The 13094-nt window shown below is 44.9% G+C and overlaps 1 protein-coding gene across 1 annotated transcript in view; it reads right to left on the reverse strand.

Annotated features, from left to right (window-relative positions):
* The window catches only part of ADAM12 (ADAM metallopeptidase domain 12), a 465263-nt gene that overhangs the window by 371512 nt on the left and 80657 nt on the right, over nucleotides 1–13094 (reverse strand). The window contains exon 3 of the mRNA XM_066601144.1: nucleotides 5338–5411. Within this exon, the coding sequence (XP_066457241.1) occupies nucleotides 5338–5411 (74 nt within the window). The remainder of the gene's footprint in view (nucleotides 1–5337; nucleotides 5412–13094) is intronic.

A 13094-nucleotide genomic window follows, 5' to 3' on the forward strand; every position in this document is an offset into this window, starting at 1 on the left:
AAGCAGATGGCTCCATTTTCATTGGTATTGCAGGCAAAGTTTCAGTTGCTTCAATGGGAACTTGGTCTGCAATATCAAACCTGGCCACTGCAGTGAGAATGGAGCTGTCTGCTTCCTGCAGAAAATAGCTCAGTGCATAAGCACATCAACCCTAACTGGTGGGGGTCCTATGCAGTAGACCCTTGCTGATCTACTACTGATGGCCTAACCTATGGCATGGTCTACGCCTTTCGTGTTCCTCGAAATGTATCATCCATTGATTTAATGGAAGGTTTAATGGAAATCAATGGGAAACACTTCAGATCCTCTATCACGTATGAGAAGATTGGAACTTCACAGATGCGAGAAGTTTTTGTCTGAAGAACGCCTCCAATCTCTTGGTAAATCGTGCATTCACAAGCACGATATTGGGCCTATTTTTATTGCCTAATACCGCGCTCGCCCATACGTAGGTAGCCTGACTTTTGAGAAGCTGGGATGAAAAACATGAAAATGAAAATTTAGAAAATGGTTAGTGATTTAACCCTTTCCAATCCAATTTGTATCCTGGTTTTCCTAGGGGCTTACTCTTTTTCTGCTGTTATACAATGGCGCTATATGCTGGCTAAAGCCAGTACTGCATGAGGTGACACGTTGGATAGGCTCCAACAGCAGACAGGCTGGCAATATACAGTAAGAGAACCCCGACGGATGTCTTCCAATATCGGAGCTGTACAGCCTTAAATCATAATGTCTTCAGAGGCCAGACAGTGGATTGGAAGGGGTTAAGGGTTACTAAATATCTCTTTGGTATTTTGAACTAGTTCAGAGCACACAGTATATTCCATTCCGCCTCTTGTCGTTTACACCGTAACATTCCATTTGTTTCTTCCCAAATAATAAAGAACATTTTGTATTAATATAACAAGCCATAGATTTTATGTATCGATGCATTTGCCGTTAATGTACAGTACAGAAGTGGAGGACCGGAGAGATGCGCGCTCCTCGTAATTATACATAATACATTTTCCATTACTTGACACTTTAATAACAATAATTAAAGGGGCTGAATTAAAATGGATGGCTTATGGTAGTGGATTGTAATTGTTTACTTTGTGGCTTCCATATTCCATCATTGCATGGTACTGCAAGTTCTTAACCCCTTACTGTTTGCGCCTTAGTGACTGAGCCAAATTTTGGAAATCTGACATGTGCCACTTTAACACAGAATAACTCCGTAAAGGTTTTGCATATCCAAGTGATTCTGACATTGTTTTTTCGCCACATGTTGTACTTCATTTAGGTGGTAAAAACAGACGAATAGAATTTGTGTATATTTATAAAAAGCACCAAAATCGGGAACATTTTGAAAAATTGTCATTTTTTCACACTTTCAAATGGAATATCTCAAATATGTGCAAGCATACTGTAAATGCAAATTTTTGATAAGATATATATTTCCATCTGTTTACTTTATTCTGGACACACATTTGAAAAACTTTAGTTTTTTTAACCCTTTAGGAGACGTACAAATTTAACATTACTTATCAACATTTTGAGGAACACTTTGTTTTCCTGCACCGAGCCAAGTGTGCAAAGGCTCATAGGTGTCAGAATGATAGATACCCCCATAAATGACCCCATATTAAAAACTACACCCCTTAATGTATTCACTGAGGGGGGTCAGGAGTATTTTGACCCCACATTTTTTTTTTTCAGGAGTTAATGAAATTTAGAGGGGAAAAAGTAAAATTTCACATTTTTGCAAATATGTCATTTTAAAGACATCGTTTTTTTTCTATACTGCACATGAAAATGAGGATTTACACCCCAAAATGGATAAGTCTATTTTTCCGGTGTTCAGAAACATACCCATTGTGGCCCTAATATTATGTCTTTATGCACAACGGGGCACAAACCGAAAGGAGTAGCAGATGGCTTTCAGATCAGACATTTTGCTTGAAGGTGTTTTAGGCCCCATTGCCCAATTGTAGAGCCCTTGAGCGGCCAAAACAATGGAGAAACCCCACAAATAACCCCATCTTGAAAACCAGACCCCTTAACAAATTCATATAGGGGGTGTACTGCGTATTTTGACCACACGGTTTTTGAATGAATCTAAGCAAAGCAGAAGGAAAAAAAATACGATTTTCATTTTTTTGGTAGTTATGTCATTTTAAAAACTGTTTTTTTCGTACAGCACACATATGAATGAAGACTTCCGCCCCAAAATGGATACCCCTGTTTGTCCTGTGTTCAGAAACCTACCCATTGTGGCCCTAAGCTTATGTCTGTATGCACAACAGGGCCCAAACCGAAAGGAGCAGCCGCTGACGTTCAGAACAGACATTTTGCTTGGGGATTTAGGCCTTCAGTCACTGCTCCAGGCTTTCTGCTACTGTTAGTAGCCAGGAGCAAGGAGATTTTTTATTTCCCTGGCCCTTTCCAGCTTCTGCGCTTGCATCCACCATTTTGCCGACAGGCGCATGCGTCAAAGCCGGGGAAAGGTCCGCGGATAAAGATCCCGTGAGGAGAGATGAAACTTCAACTTTATTTCTTTTTTTTTTTTTACACATTTTTAAACTTTTTTTTAACTTTATATGATCGCTGTTATCCACTGCATACAGCGATGCCCGGTAACATCCCCCTGCTCTCGGCTACACATACCAGCCAGGAGCAGGGTTATTTTAAATTTCCTGGGCTTCCCGGCGCTCTGCGTGTGCGCGTGACGAAATGACGTTAGGCGCACATGCGCAGACACCGGTGTCAGGTCCTGGAAGACCAAAATACCGCTGAACATCGCGGAGGACGGGGGTGAATACTCTCAGCTCCCCTCATGGATCCGATCCGTGAGGGGAGCTGAAACTTTAACTTTTTATACTTTCTGTTTACTTTAATGCGATCGCCGGTATCCACCGGATACCGGCGATCACGTGACCAGGAGTTAGATTTCTCGGTTCCCCCATGACAGCTCCAGGTTGTTGTCTACCTCCAGTAGCAATTCGCATGGAGCTGTCACGTCCGCAGCTGGCAGGGCTTAAATCCTCAGAGCGAGCGTGTCTCTACAGCCGTAAAGATTAAAGCGCAGCCAGCCAGGACATAAAAAAGCAATGGGGCTGTCACTAAGGGGTTAAAGGGAACCTGTGATATCCAGTAAGCACTTCTTGGGAAGAAGCTGGTGGACAGTTACCTGCCATACAAGAATGAGTTGGGCTCCTTAATGAGTCTGAGTCCTTAATTTGCATATTGTAGCCTGAAATTTGCAGCCCCCAGACCGAATAGTCCAGGAGGCCCAGCAGACGATCTCTCTTAGGCCTCGTTTACATGAGCGTGGTTTTAGCGCAGATTAGGAGCATGAAAAAATCTCACCTATACTGCATTAAAAATCCCAGGGAGAGAGAGAGAGCGGGGCTATGCGTGATTCCCCTGAGGGATATCCCCACAGTTGAGGGGGAGGGGCCTGGGGCTAGAGTGAGAGGGCGGGGCTAGAGGTCTCCTCCCTGGGATTTCCCCCATTGCAAGTTGAGCTGAGCAGGGCTAGAGGGTGCACCCCTCTCCCCCCATGGCTCACAGGGAAGCCCTCTAACCCCACCCCCCTCTCTCTCCCCGCTATAGGGAAATTCCTTGGAAAACCTGCTGCTGGGGAGAGAGCTGGCGGGAGTCCCCTACCGCCCCCTGAGGCTGGGGAATTGCCCAGCAGCCAGGCTAGAGGACTTCCCAGCTGCTTACAGTAGGACATTTAAAACTTGCTGCCCAGAAGCACATTTTAAATGTCCCACTGTAAACTCCTATTAGTCCCTGCGGGGACTAAGGGAACCCATAGGGAGATGAACTGAACCCTCAGGGCTTCCCCTCATCCCCATGGGGACTAACAGGAGTTTACTGCGAACATTTAAAATGTGCTTCTGGGTATCGCGGCACCGCTGAATTTGGGAATTCCCTCAGTCAGCAGAAATCCTCCCAATTACTCGTAATCTTTTTTTCCAGCGCCGGAGTTCCCATAGACGCCTGCTCCCATAGGAGTCTATGGAGACTCCTGCACATCATGCACCAAATATAGGTTAGGTCCTATCTTTTCTCGCAGCACACACCTTAGATGCAGGCATTGTAGCCGCGCATGTCCTATCTTTGGAAGGTGCGAGTTTCTTGCGCATCTGAAATTCCTTCATCTGAAGCTTCTGTAGGAAACCCTTCGTTCTATTAGAAGCGATTTTTTAAAGGAAACCTATTCTGTGCGAAAACCACGCTGGTGTGAAAGAGCCCTTAGGTTCAGCATTTGCTGCAGCCCGATGCCTGCCGCCTGGGAAGAAGTCAGCGGGTGGCCACATACTGTACATGAATGAGTCTGGCTCCTTAATATGCACCAGAGCCCTGGTGGCTGCCACTTGGCAAGAAGACAACAGGCAGTCACATGCCATCCATTGTGCATTTGACCGCTCAGCCACTAACAGGCACTTACTATTGGGGCCACTGAGGGAGGCACAATTGCCAGTTGGGGCCACTAGAACAAAAGCGTTAAAAACATACCTTGTAATAAGCCACCCCCAAACCATGCCCTATTTTACCCCGGCTGGTATTTTTGGGTGACAAGAGTGACACCTCTACGCCAAACACATTGCATAGTCCAGAGCTCACACTATAATGTCACCCTAGACCGGCGCCAATAATCAGGAAGTCACGGCTCTGTTGATGCGCCGTCACATCAGTTTATGAATTAAGCCTCACCCAACAGAACCATCAGTATACCTCCATATTACGTCAGAGGTATACAGAGATACAGTAAGGCTCAATACACTATAGGTGCCATATTACATCTCCCTACGACTCCTACTCTGACAGCCATGTACGGAAAGTCTTAGGGGGGCTTCGCACGGATGTATTCGTGTGTGCAAAACGCAGAGACCACAACCCATTGATTTCAATAGGTGCGTTCTCATTCCTGCTTTTACGCTCGTGAAAAAAAAAAATGCAGTATGCTCTATTTTAATTTCACAGGAAAAAGAACACATCTGGAACCAATTAGGCTACATAGCCTTTTAATTGACGGCATGGGTGTGTCCTCTGTCCAAGTCTAACTGCCCCGTCAGCGCAAAATGTACAGGAAAATGCGCAAAAACGCGTTCACAGTGCAAATATATATTGCGCCGACATGCATTTTCGCGCATATGCCCGTGTGAAGCCGCCCTTATGACTCTAGTTCTGGACTATGCTTGTGTACCAGGAAGATCAGGATGAGCAGTATTACAGCTCTTGCCTCAGATACGAGTGTCCGCAGCGCATGAGGATGACACAACAACCACCACCATCATCACCACCAATTCAGGAAACACACTAATGACAGCAATTAACGGCACTTACTCATTTCTCTCCACCTTCAGCAGCAGATCCCCCTCTTCAGATCTTAACATGAACTTCAAAGCTGATGGGCGACCCTTGAAGAAGGCAAAATTATAATTAAGATCCAGGTAATAAGTGAAGCACATAGAGTGTACAATTACATCACGGACTGTGAGAGACATTTCTGCAACTTCCTAATATATGATGTGTTTCCATTTGTAAGAACACTGCTTGCTGACAGTGGATAGAAACATTCTTGTTTAACTCAGTGTTACCAAGAGGGTACATTCACGCACACTTTGAGAATGTCCACTTAATACGTGTGGCCTTAGCCTAAGGACTTCTACACATAGGTGAATGCATTTTTTAGCGTGACTCAGCACCACGCATATGCGCCATGAACGAGGTGTCTGCGTACTGCATTGTACTTTCTTGCACACGCAGGACCCGCTCATATGTTTGCACAACATCCATGACCATATTTACCCAGGTATGTGGCTGCGTAAAAAAAAAAAAAAAAAAAAATCGCCCAGAAATCGTGACCATCTGAAGCATTGGATTCTGATATATACGCTCAGATGAATGATGTTGGGGCATGTAAAAAAATTGCGCCGGTAAAACTAGCACATAGCGGCCATTTTTGGTCACCAATCTTATACACAGCATTAAGCGATACGTCTTACACTAGCTTTTGCCGAGATACGCAGGAAGCTCCCATAGACTTCTATGAAAGTGGGAAAAAAGGGAGGGGGGGGGGGGAGTTACCGGGCGTATGATGCTGGGAAAAGAAGACAGCCGGCCTGATTTGAGCATTTTTTAGTCACTCTGAGTATTTCACAGCGATCAATGGTTTCAAGACTCGATTGCGGTAATTATTCATTCATGCGATAATACACGTGATAGGAGGTCTGAAAAAAAAATAGCACACTGCAGGGGCGTAACTAAAGGCTCAGGGGCCCTGATGCAAAACGTGAGCTGGGCCCCCCCACCCCCCGCTATCTGTACCCGTACCCATACCTAAACTATGCTGCACAGAGACATAACTTGAAGCTTCTGGGCCCCAATGTAAAACCTGAAACAGGGCCCCCAACTATAATGCTTTATTCATAGTACTGGGTTCCCTATATGGAGAAGAGAGGCCTTATGGGCCCCCTAAGGCTCCTGGGCCCAGGTGCAACCGCGTCCCCTGCACCCTCTATAGTTACTCCCCTGGCACACTGTACTTTTGTGTGAATTCCCCCACAGAAGTCTATTTAGGGTGCGCAAATGCACACAAAATATGCGAAGGGATGTGGTTGTGTCTCTTGCACAAAAAAATATGGCCTGCGAGCCCAAAAAGTGCAGTGAAATACATCGATATGTGTGCAAAGCACACTCTTTCATAGCGCAAATACGTTGCGCTGAGTCGCACGCAAAAATGTATATACCCACGTGAAAAAATACACCCGGGTGAATAAATCCAAAGCGTTCAGGTTGAACATTATTCAGATGGTGAGAATAAATGTTTTTTGCCCCCATTTTTGCTAAGAAAACCGTAGCAAACATCCTGTCAATAATCGGCATTTGCCGGCGCTGTGCGTATAGACCTTCATCGCTCTCGGTTTCCATCATCTCCGGGGCATTGTGCGGCCTCCTAGCCTGCCTGCAGTCATTGCACGTTCTCCTCATCTGTTAGCCGTCCTTCAGCCGCTTCTGCAAACTTGAAGGTGGAAGTGTTATTTTCTGGCAAGACTTAATAAACCAATAGGAAATTCCTATTATCATTCTTTGTCATTATTGGCCGTATACACTGACGTCTGCTTCCTATTAGCTTATTGCCACTTGTTGGGGAAAGTCCAGCAGAAAGAAATTCTAAGAATCCTTCTGCATCCTATGAATCTGAGACCAAGGCCTGAAACTTATTAGAAAGCCGTTCTAAACTATTGTATCAGCAGGCAAACTAATATATAGAGCAAAGCAGTGAAAAACAGTAGAACATACCCGCATGCTACAGGGCTGCGAGTGGAACTCCTACTATGAAATGTCATGTTCAAGCATGGCTGGCCTTTACTGTGTAGGTGGGGCACATGAGGATATAGGCTGATCACCCCCTTACATCCTCCCTGCCAGATGATCTTATTCCTTCTTGCGGCAGTATCCTATTGAGCTACATGATCATCCTCCTCCTGGCTCTGTCTCCTGCTCGCTGATGTTCTGAGATGCTGCTGTCAGCCCATCGGGGTTCTATAATACAGTTGCTTAGTTCTGCTACTGTATTTAAATTATGAGCTTGGTTCTAGTGCTGTATTCGTGTTTTTAGCCTGGTTCTGGGGTTGTATATATGCTATGGACTTAGTTCTGGGGTTGTATGTATGTTATGGACTTGGTTCTGGGGCTGTATTTATGCTATCGACTTGGTTCTGGGGCTGTATTTATGTTATGTGCTTGGTTGTGGGGCTGTAATTATGTTATGTGCTTGGTTCTGGGGTTGTATGTATGTTATGGACTTAGTTCTGGGGTTGTATGTATGTTATGGACTTGGTTCTGGGGCTGTATTTATGCTATTGACTTGGTTCTGGAGCTGTATTTATGTTATGTGCTTGGTTCTGGGGCTGTAATAATGTTATGTGCTTGGTTCTGGGGTTGTATGTATGTTATGGACTTAGTTCTGGGGTTGTATGTATGTTATGGGCTTGGTTCTGGGGCTGTATTCACGTTATGGACTTAGTTCTGGGGCTGTGTTTATGTTATGTGCTTGGTTCTGGGGCTATAATTATGTTATGTGCTTGGTTCTGGGGTTGTATGTATGTTACGGACTTAGTTCTGGGGCTATATGTATGTTATGGACTTGGTTCTGGGGCTGTATTTATGTTATGAGCTTTGTTATGGTATTGAATCTATATATGGAGGTTGGTTTGTGCTGAATTTATCTTATAAGTTTATTTCTGGGGTTGTATTTATATACTGCGCATTGGTGTGGGTATGCCCATTAGCACAGTATGGCATCATGCACACGGGCAGATTTGCATTGCGGAATCCAAAGCAGATGTCCACCTACGGATTCCGCAGCACTTACTGCCCATAACATGCTATGGAAAAGTGATTGTTCATGCATACGAATAGAGATGAGCGAGCACGCTCGGTAAGGTGAGTTACTCGAGCGAGCCTCGCTTATTTCGAGTAACTGCCTTCTCCTCCTCCTCTCACTCTCCCCCCTGCTCCCCTCCGCTCTCCCCCACCGCCCCCCGCTGCCCTCCTGAGCACGCTCGGAGGGGAAGGCAGTTACTCGATTTGAGCGAGACTCACCTTACCGAGCGTGCTCGCTCATCTCTACACACGAACCAATTGCAATTTCCACTCGCGGATGAAAAATCGCAGCATGCTCCATTTTTGTGCGGATGGCTTCCACTGAAGTTGATGGAAGCCGTCCGATGCGCGGCCCTTCCACGATTGACACGGCGGAAAGGTCGCAGGTTCCACGTCATCTCTAGACGATGATGCGGGAAAAGCAGGAGTTAAAAAAAAATCTGTACTGCCCATGGCCGACAGAGAGCCGTGGGGACCATCCACAGTACAGACTGAAAAAAAGAAAAGCAGGTACGCGCAGACGCCGCTGCTGCCAGGGCCGCTGCGGGATTCTGCATGCGGAATCTAACCCACCCGTGTGCAGGTGGCCTATATGTGATTCGTTTATGATAGGGGGTGGCGGCAAAATAATTCCACACAGGTTGTATATACATCTAACCTAAGGCTGGCACTGTGCCCGAATATCCAATTATATGAGGAGACCGATGCCCTCCATTATGTCCCTCAGTCCCATGCGCACTGATGCTCCATTCACATGGGGATAGTTCAGAAATGTCCTTAGTAGGAAAACCCCCTTGGCTTCAGATTACCGTATGCGCAACTCTGCTCGCCTCAGCACGACGCATTTGCACATGAATGAGTCCTCTGTGTGCACGCATTGGCGCATAGTACTGTATTTTTCGCGCATGTATGCACAAAACACCCCCAACCTTGGTTTAAAAGGCTATTTAACCTAGTGAGGTCCAGGTGTGTTCTTTTCCCCGCGGTTTCGCACAGCGTATTGCGCATTTGCGTGGGTATTGACTGCGTATTTCTACACCTTCCATAGACGTCTTTGGGGCCCGGGTGCACGAATATGCATAAACATACAGCAGGTCCTTTTTTCTCATGAAAACGAACCCATTGAAATCAATAGCTTTTAGTCTCTGTGTTTTGCGTAAATATTTGACGCACGCAAAAACATGTGCAAACAAGGTCATTTGAAAAAGCGTTCACGTGTGACGGATTTGCTGCACATTTTCAGCAGCAGCAAATCCGTACAAAAATCAACACCATCTGGGCTAAAACAGACTGGCGCATGCGCAAATATGCTCACCGCTATGGAGTGTAAAATCACACAAACTAGTCAAAATTATGATTTTTTTTATTATTATGCACTATTGTGCACGGGTAAAAAAAAGCAGGAAGATAGGTCCTGCCCTATCTTTTCTGGCGCCTAGAAAAACTACGTACGAGAAAGATAGGGCAAGTAGTATTAACGTGCGAGATGTCCAGTCCCAATGCATTGAGTGCAGGGCTGAGATCAGCTGATCGCCACGGGTTCCAAGCGGCGGACCTCCACCGATCAAATGCTGATGACTTATCCTGAGGATCGCTCATCAATACTGCAAGGGGTTAAATGCCTGGAATACGCTTTAACCAGAGGGCGCAATTACTTTTTAATGCTAAACTGTATGTGTTAATATAGGAACAATACGCACATTACACGGATTTGTCCAAATATACAATTTAACATAAAAAAAACTACAAAAACAGACAAAGCAAAATGTTCCGGAAAATGGCTTTCTGGGATGACAGATTCCACTCGCTGAGGGCAAGCGGGACATCTCAGCAGATTTTCAGTGAAGTTCCTCCGAACGTGTGAGTCCGCACTGCCAGTAGGCACAGTTTCTAATCAAGGAGCTTGTTCTACCCCCGTGTAAGTTCAATGTCTGGAAATATTCATTCTCTTTCCTCTTGCGCTGCTTACCGAGCTGACAGGCAGCGCAGGCACAACCGCTTCATTTTTTAAATCTTATTCCATTTAAAGGAGGACAATAAAAAAACTAAAAAAAAAAATTCTGTTCCCCGGGAATCCCAACGAAAGCGTTTCCAATTTGAGAAAGATAAGTGAAGTACATTTAATAACAAGAAGAGCATGACATAATTTGATGAACGTGACACTAATTAGAATAATCGCACAATATTTAATAAAGGGAAAGTCAAGTGGAGTACATTTCAATTAGACTGGAGGATTAAAGGCAAAGGGGGGGGGTCGACCTTGTTTGTGAGTAAATTGCGACGACCTGTTTTCATATGCGCACTCCGAGTTCGATTCTAAGTTTGCTTGTGACTGATGAAAAATAAAGGACACTCTTCAATGTTGTATCCACACTGCAGTACTCTATAGGGCTCATGCACAAAAGCATATAATGACACCCTACAACCGCCATGTTGTACAAAACCATAATACAACAAATAAATGAGGGCTCTACTGTACTTGTAATCCTATATATGGAGGCGTACAGAGGTTTTCTTTGTTTGATCTACAGAAGATTTTTCTGTGGAAGTGTGGCTTCATAATACATTGTCTCGTGCAGAAAAAAAGTGATGCACTAATCTGTCTTTTGCATTGAGTTTTCCTTCTCATGCATTTAGAAAGCATCATACTTGGTTTGCATGTTCTACTACATTCAAGTTTCTGATTGTCTGATCAGTTGGACCCTCTCCTGAATGTACACAAGCTCAGCTATCCCTCCCCCTCCTGGAGGCTGTGTAACATAACCACACCCACTCAATACTACACAGCTATCTCTCCATCCTCTCTATGTGTAGCTGCTGATTTGTTTCCCCTCACTGCTGATAAGAGCAGAAAATTCACCCACAATAAGTAACAGTCCTCTGTAATAATAGCTTTTTCTGGTCTCTGTCCTCCTCATCTCCTCCACTATCCCCTGGCACTGTCATGCAGCCCTCTGTAATAGCTCAGTGGAAAGGCAGTGAATCAACAATAGAGAAGCAGGGTAGAGGACGAGCTGTCAGTTTACAGCCCAGATTTCAGCCCTCCAGTCTGCAGTGCCTTTAAAAAAAATACAAAATTAGAAATCGATCAGAAATTTTTAATGAAATGCAATTACAAAAAGTCTTCATTTCCAAAAACATTGACTAAACGAAAAAGTGCAAAGATGTGCGTGGCCTTTACATTTGCGTCATTTCCATCACTTAATCCACAGCAGAGATCCATGAATGGCACTTTAAAGTTGACTTCAGGCCAGGCCCATCTTACTCTTTTAACTGTCCTTTTACCAACTGTACCACAACCACAGAGTTGCAGATTTAGCATCCATGAACATGCCCTCATAGCATCCTACCAATGCTAGTTGTGTAGGTCGCTACTCCTTCACACTGCATGAGAATACCCCCTGCTCTACAGAAACAGGGTAGAGGAAGGTGGCATGCTACGTTAGTAGCATAGAGTGCTGGCTGGCATGTTAATTTATGCTAGAGCTGTGCATACAGTTTTGCAATAGTTATTTTCTTTGCTATAGTGGTAGGGGTAGAGAAATTAAGGCATGTGCCATGATATGGGGAAATTAATAAACCAGGGTTTTTAGAGATAGGACTAGGGCAATGCACAGAGTCTTTGCCCCAGGAGAAGAAAAGCCTTGCTACAACTTTGCTACTGCACTTAGGACTTTTCTACATTAACGTAGCCATTCAATGCGATGGCTGTGATTGGTTCATCGAGCGCTGCAATGATTAGTTGAGCCATAGTGCTCAAGAACCAATCAGAGCGAGCACTTCCTGGAGGTGGGGTTCTTGAACCTCTGACCAGGAAACGTTGGCTGAAAACTACAAGTAAGTGTGCCGGAGCTATGGAGAAGAAGGGCGCCGAAGCTGACTGTGCCTGATAGGTGATGTATTGTTTTTGTTTTTTTTTAAAGGCAAATAAGGCTTATTTTCGGGGTAGGACTTATAATTCAACCCCCCCCCCCCCCCGAAAATCCCAACTAAAGAGTGCTACAAAGTCACGCGACTTCTTAGCTACACAAACTCACGATATCACCACAAGAAAATGCTGAAATATCGCTCAGAACACAGCTGTCACCCAATGTGAAAGAGGCCTTATTTTGCCTCCAATTCTGCATCAAAATCCACATTTAGACATTTTGGTGCGGAATTCCCCAGTGGCAAATTCTGCTGCATGCTGCAGAATAATTCAGTTCCGTGTGAAAGCTCCCTAAATAAGATCAGCTTCTAGTCTTGCAATTATCTAAAAGACAAAATCAAATCTATGGCTGCTATAAGCAGGCATAGACATGCACCAAAATTTGTATCAGTTTCTTGCCTTCTGCTTAAGAAACCTGTCTAAAAGTTACACCGATTCCTTGTTTGCCACCCTACATAGCCCTCATAGTAGATGACCAGACCTTCTTGGTGCCTCAAGTGCAGTATAAAAGGACAATTTTAGCTGCACCAGAGGAGAAAGCAAAGTGTGAGAGAGCAGCAGGCAGCTGCTGAAAGGGAGCAACAATCTGCAGAGAGAGCAGGGACTTGAAAAAGAGGAGAAGCTATGTTATGTGTGCTGCTGGGATCTGTGGTTCTAAGCTTCCTAATTGATTGAGCTGGCTGGGTGTGGTACTTCCTGCTAGCCAATCTCCTGGGTCTGTCACATATAAACCCAGCTCCTGGTCAGTCTCTGTATGGCCCCTAGGGTGAGCAGTCATGAATCC

This window comes from Eleutherodactylus coqui, chromosome 4, assembly GCF_035609145.1.
Source record: "Eleutherodactylus coqui strain aEleCoq1 chromosome 4, aEleCoq1.hap1, whole genome shotgun sequence".
Lineage (NCBI taxonomy): Eukaryota > Metazoa > Chordata > Amphibia > Anura > Eleutherodactylidae > Eleutherodactylus > Eleutherodactylus coqui.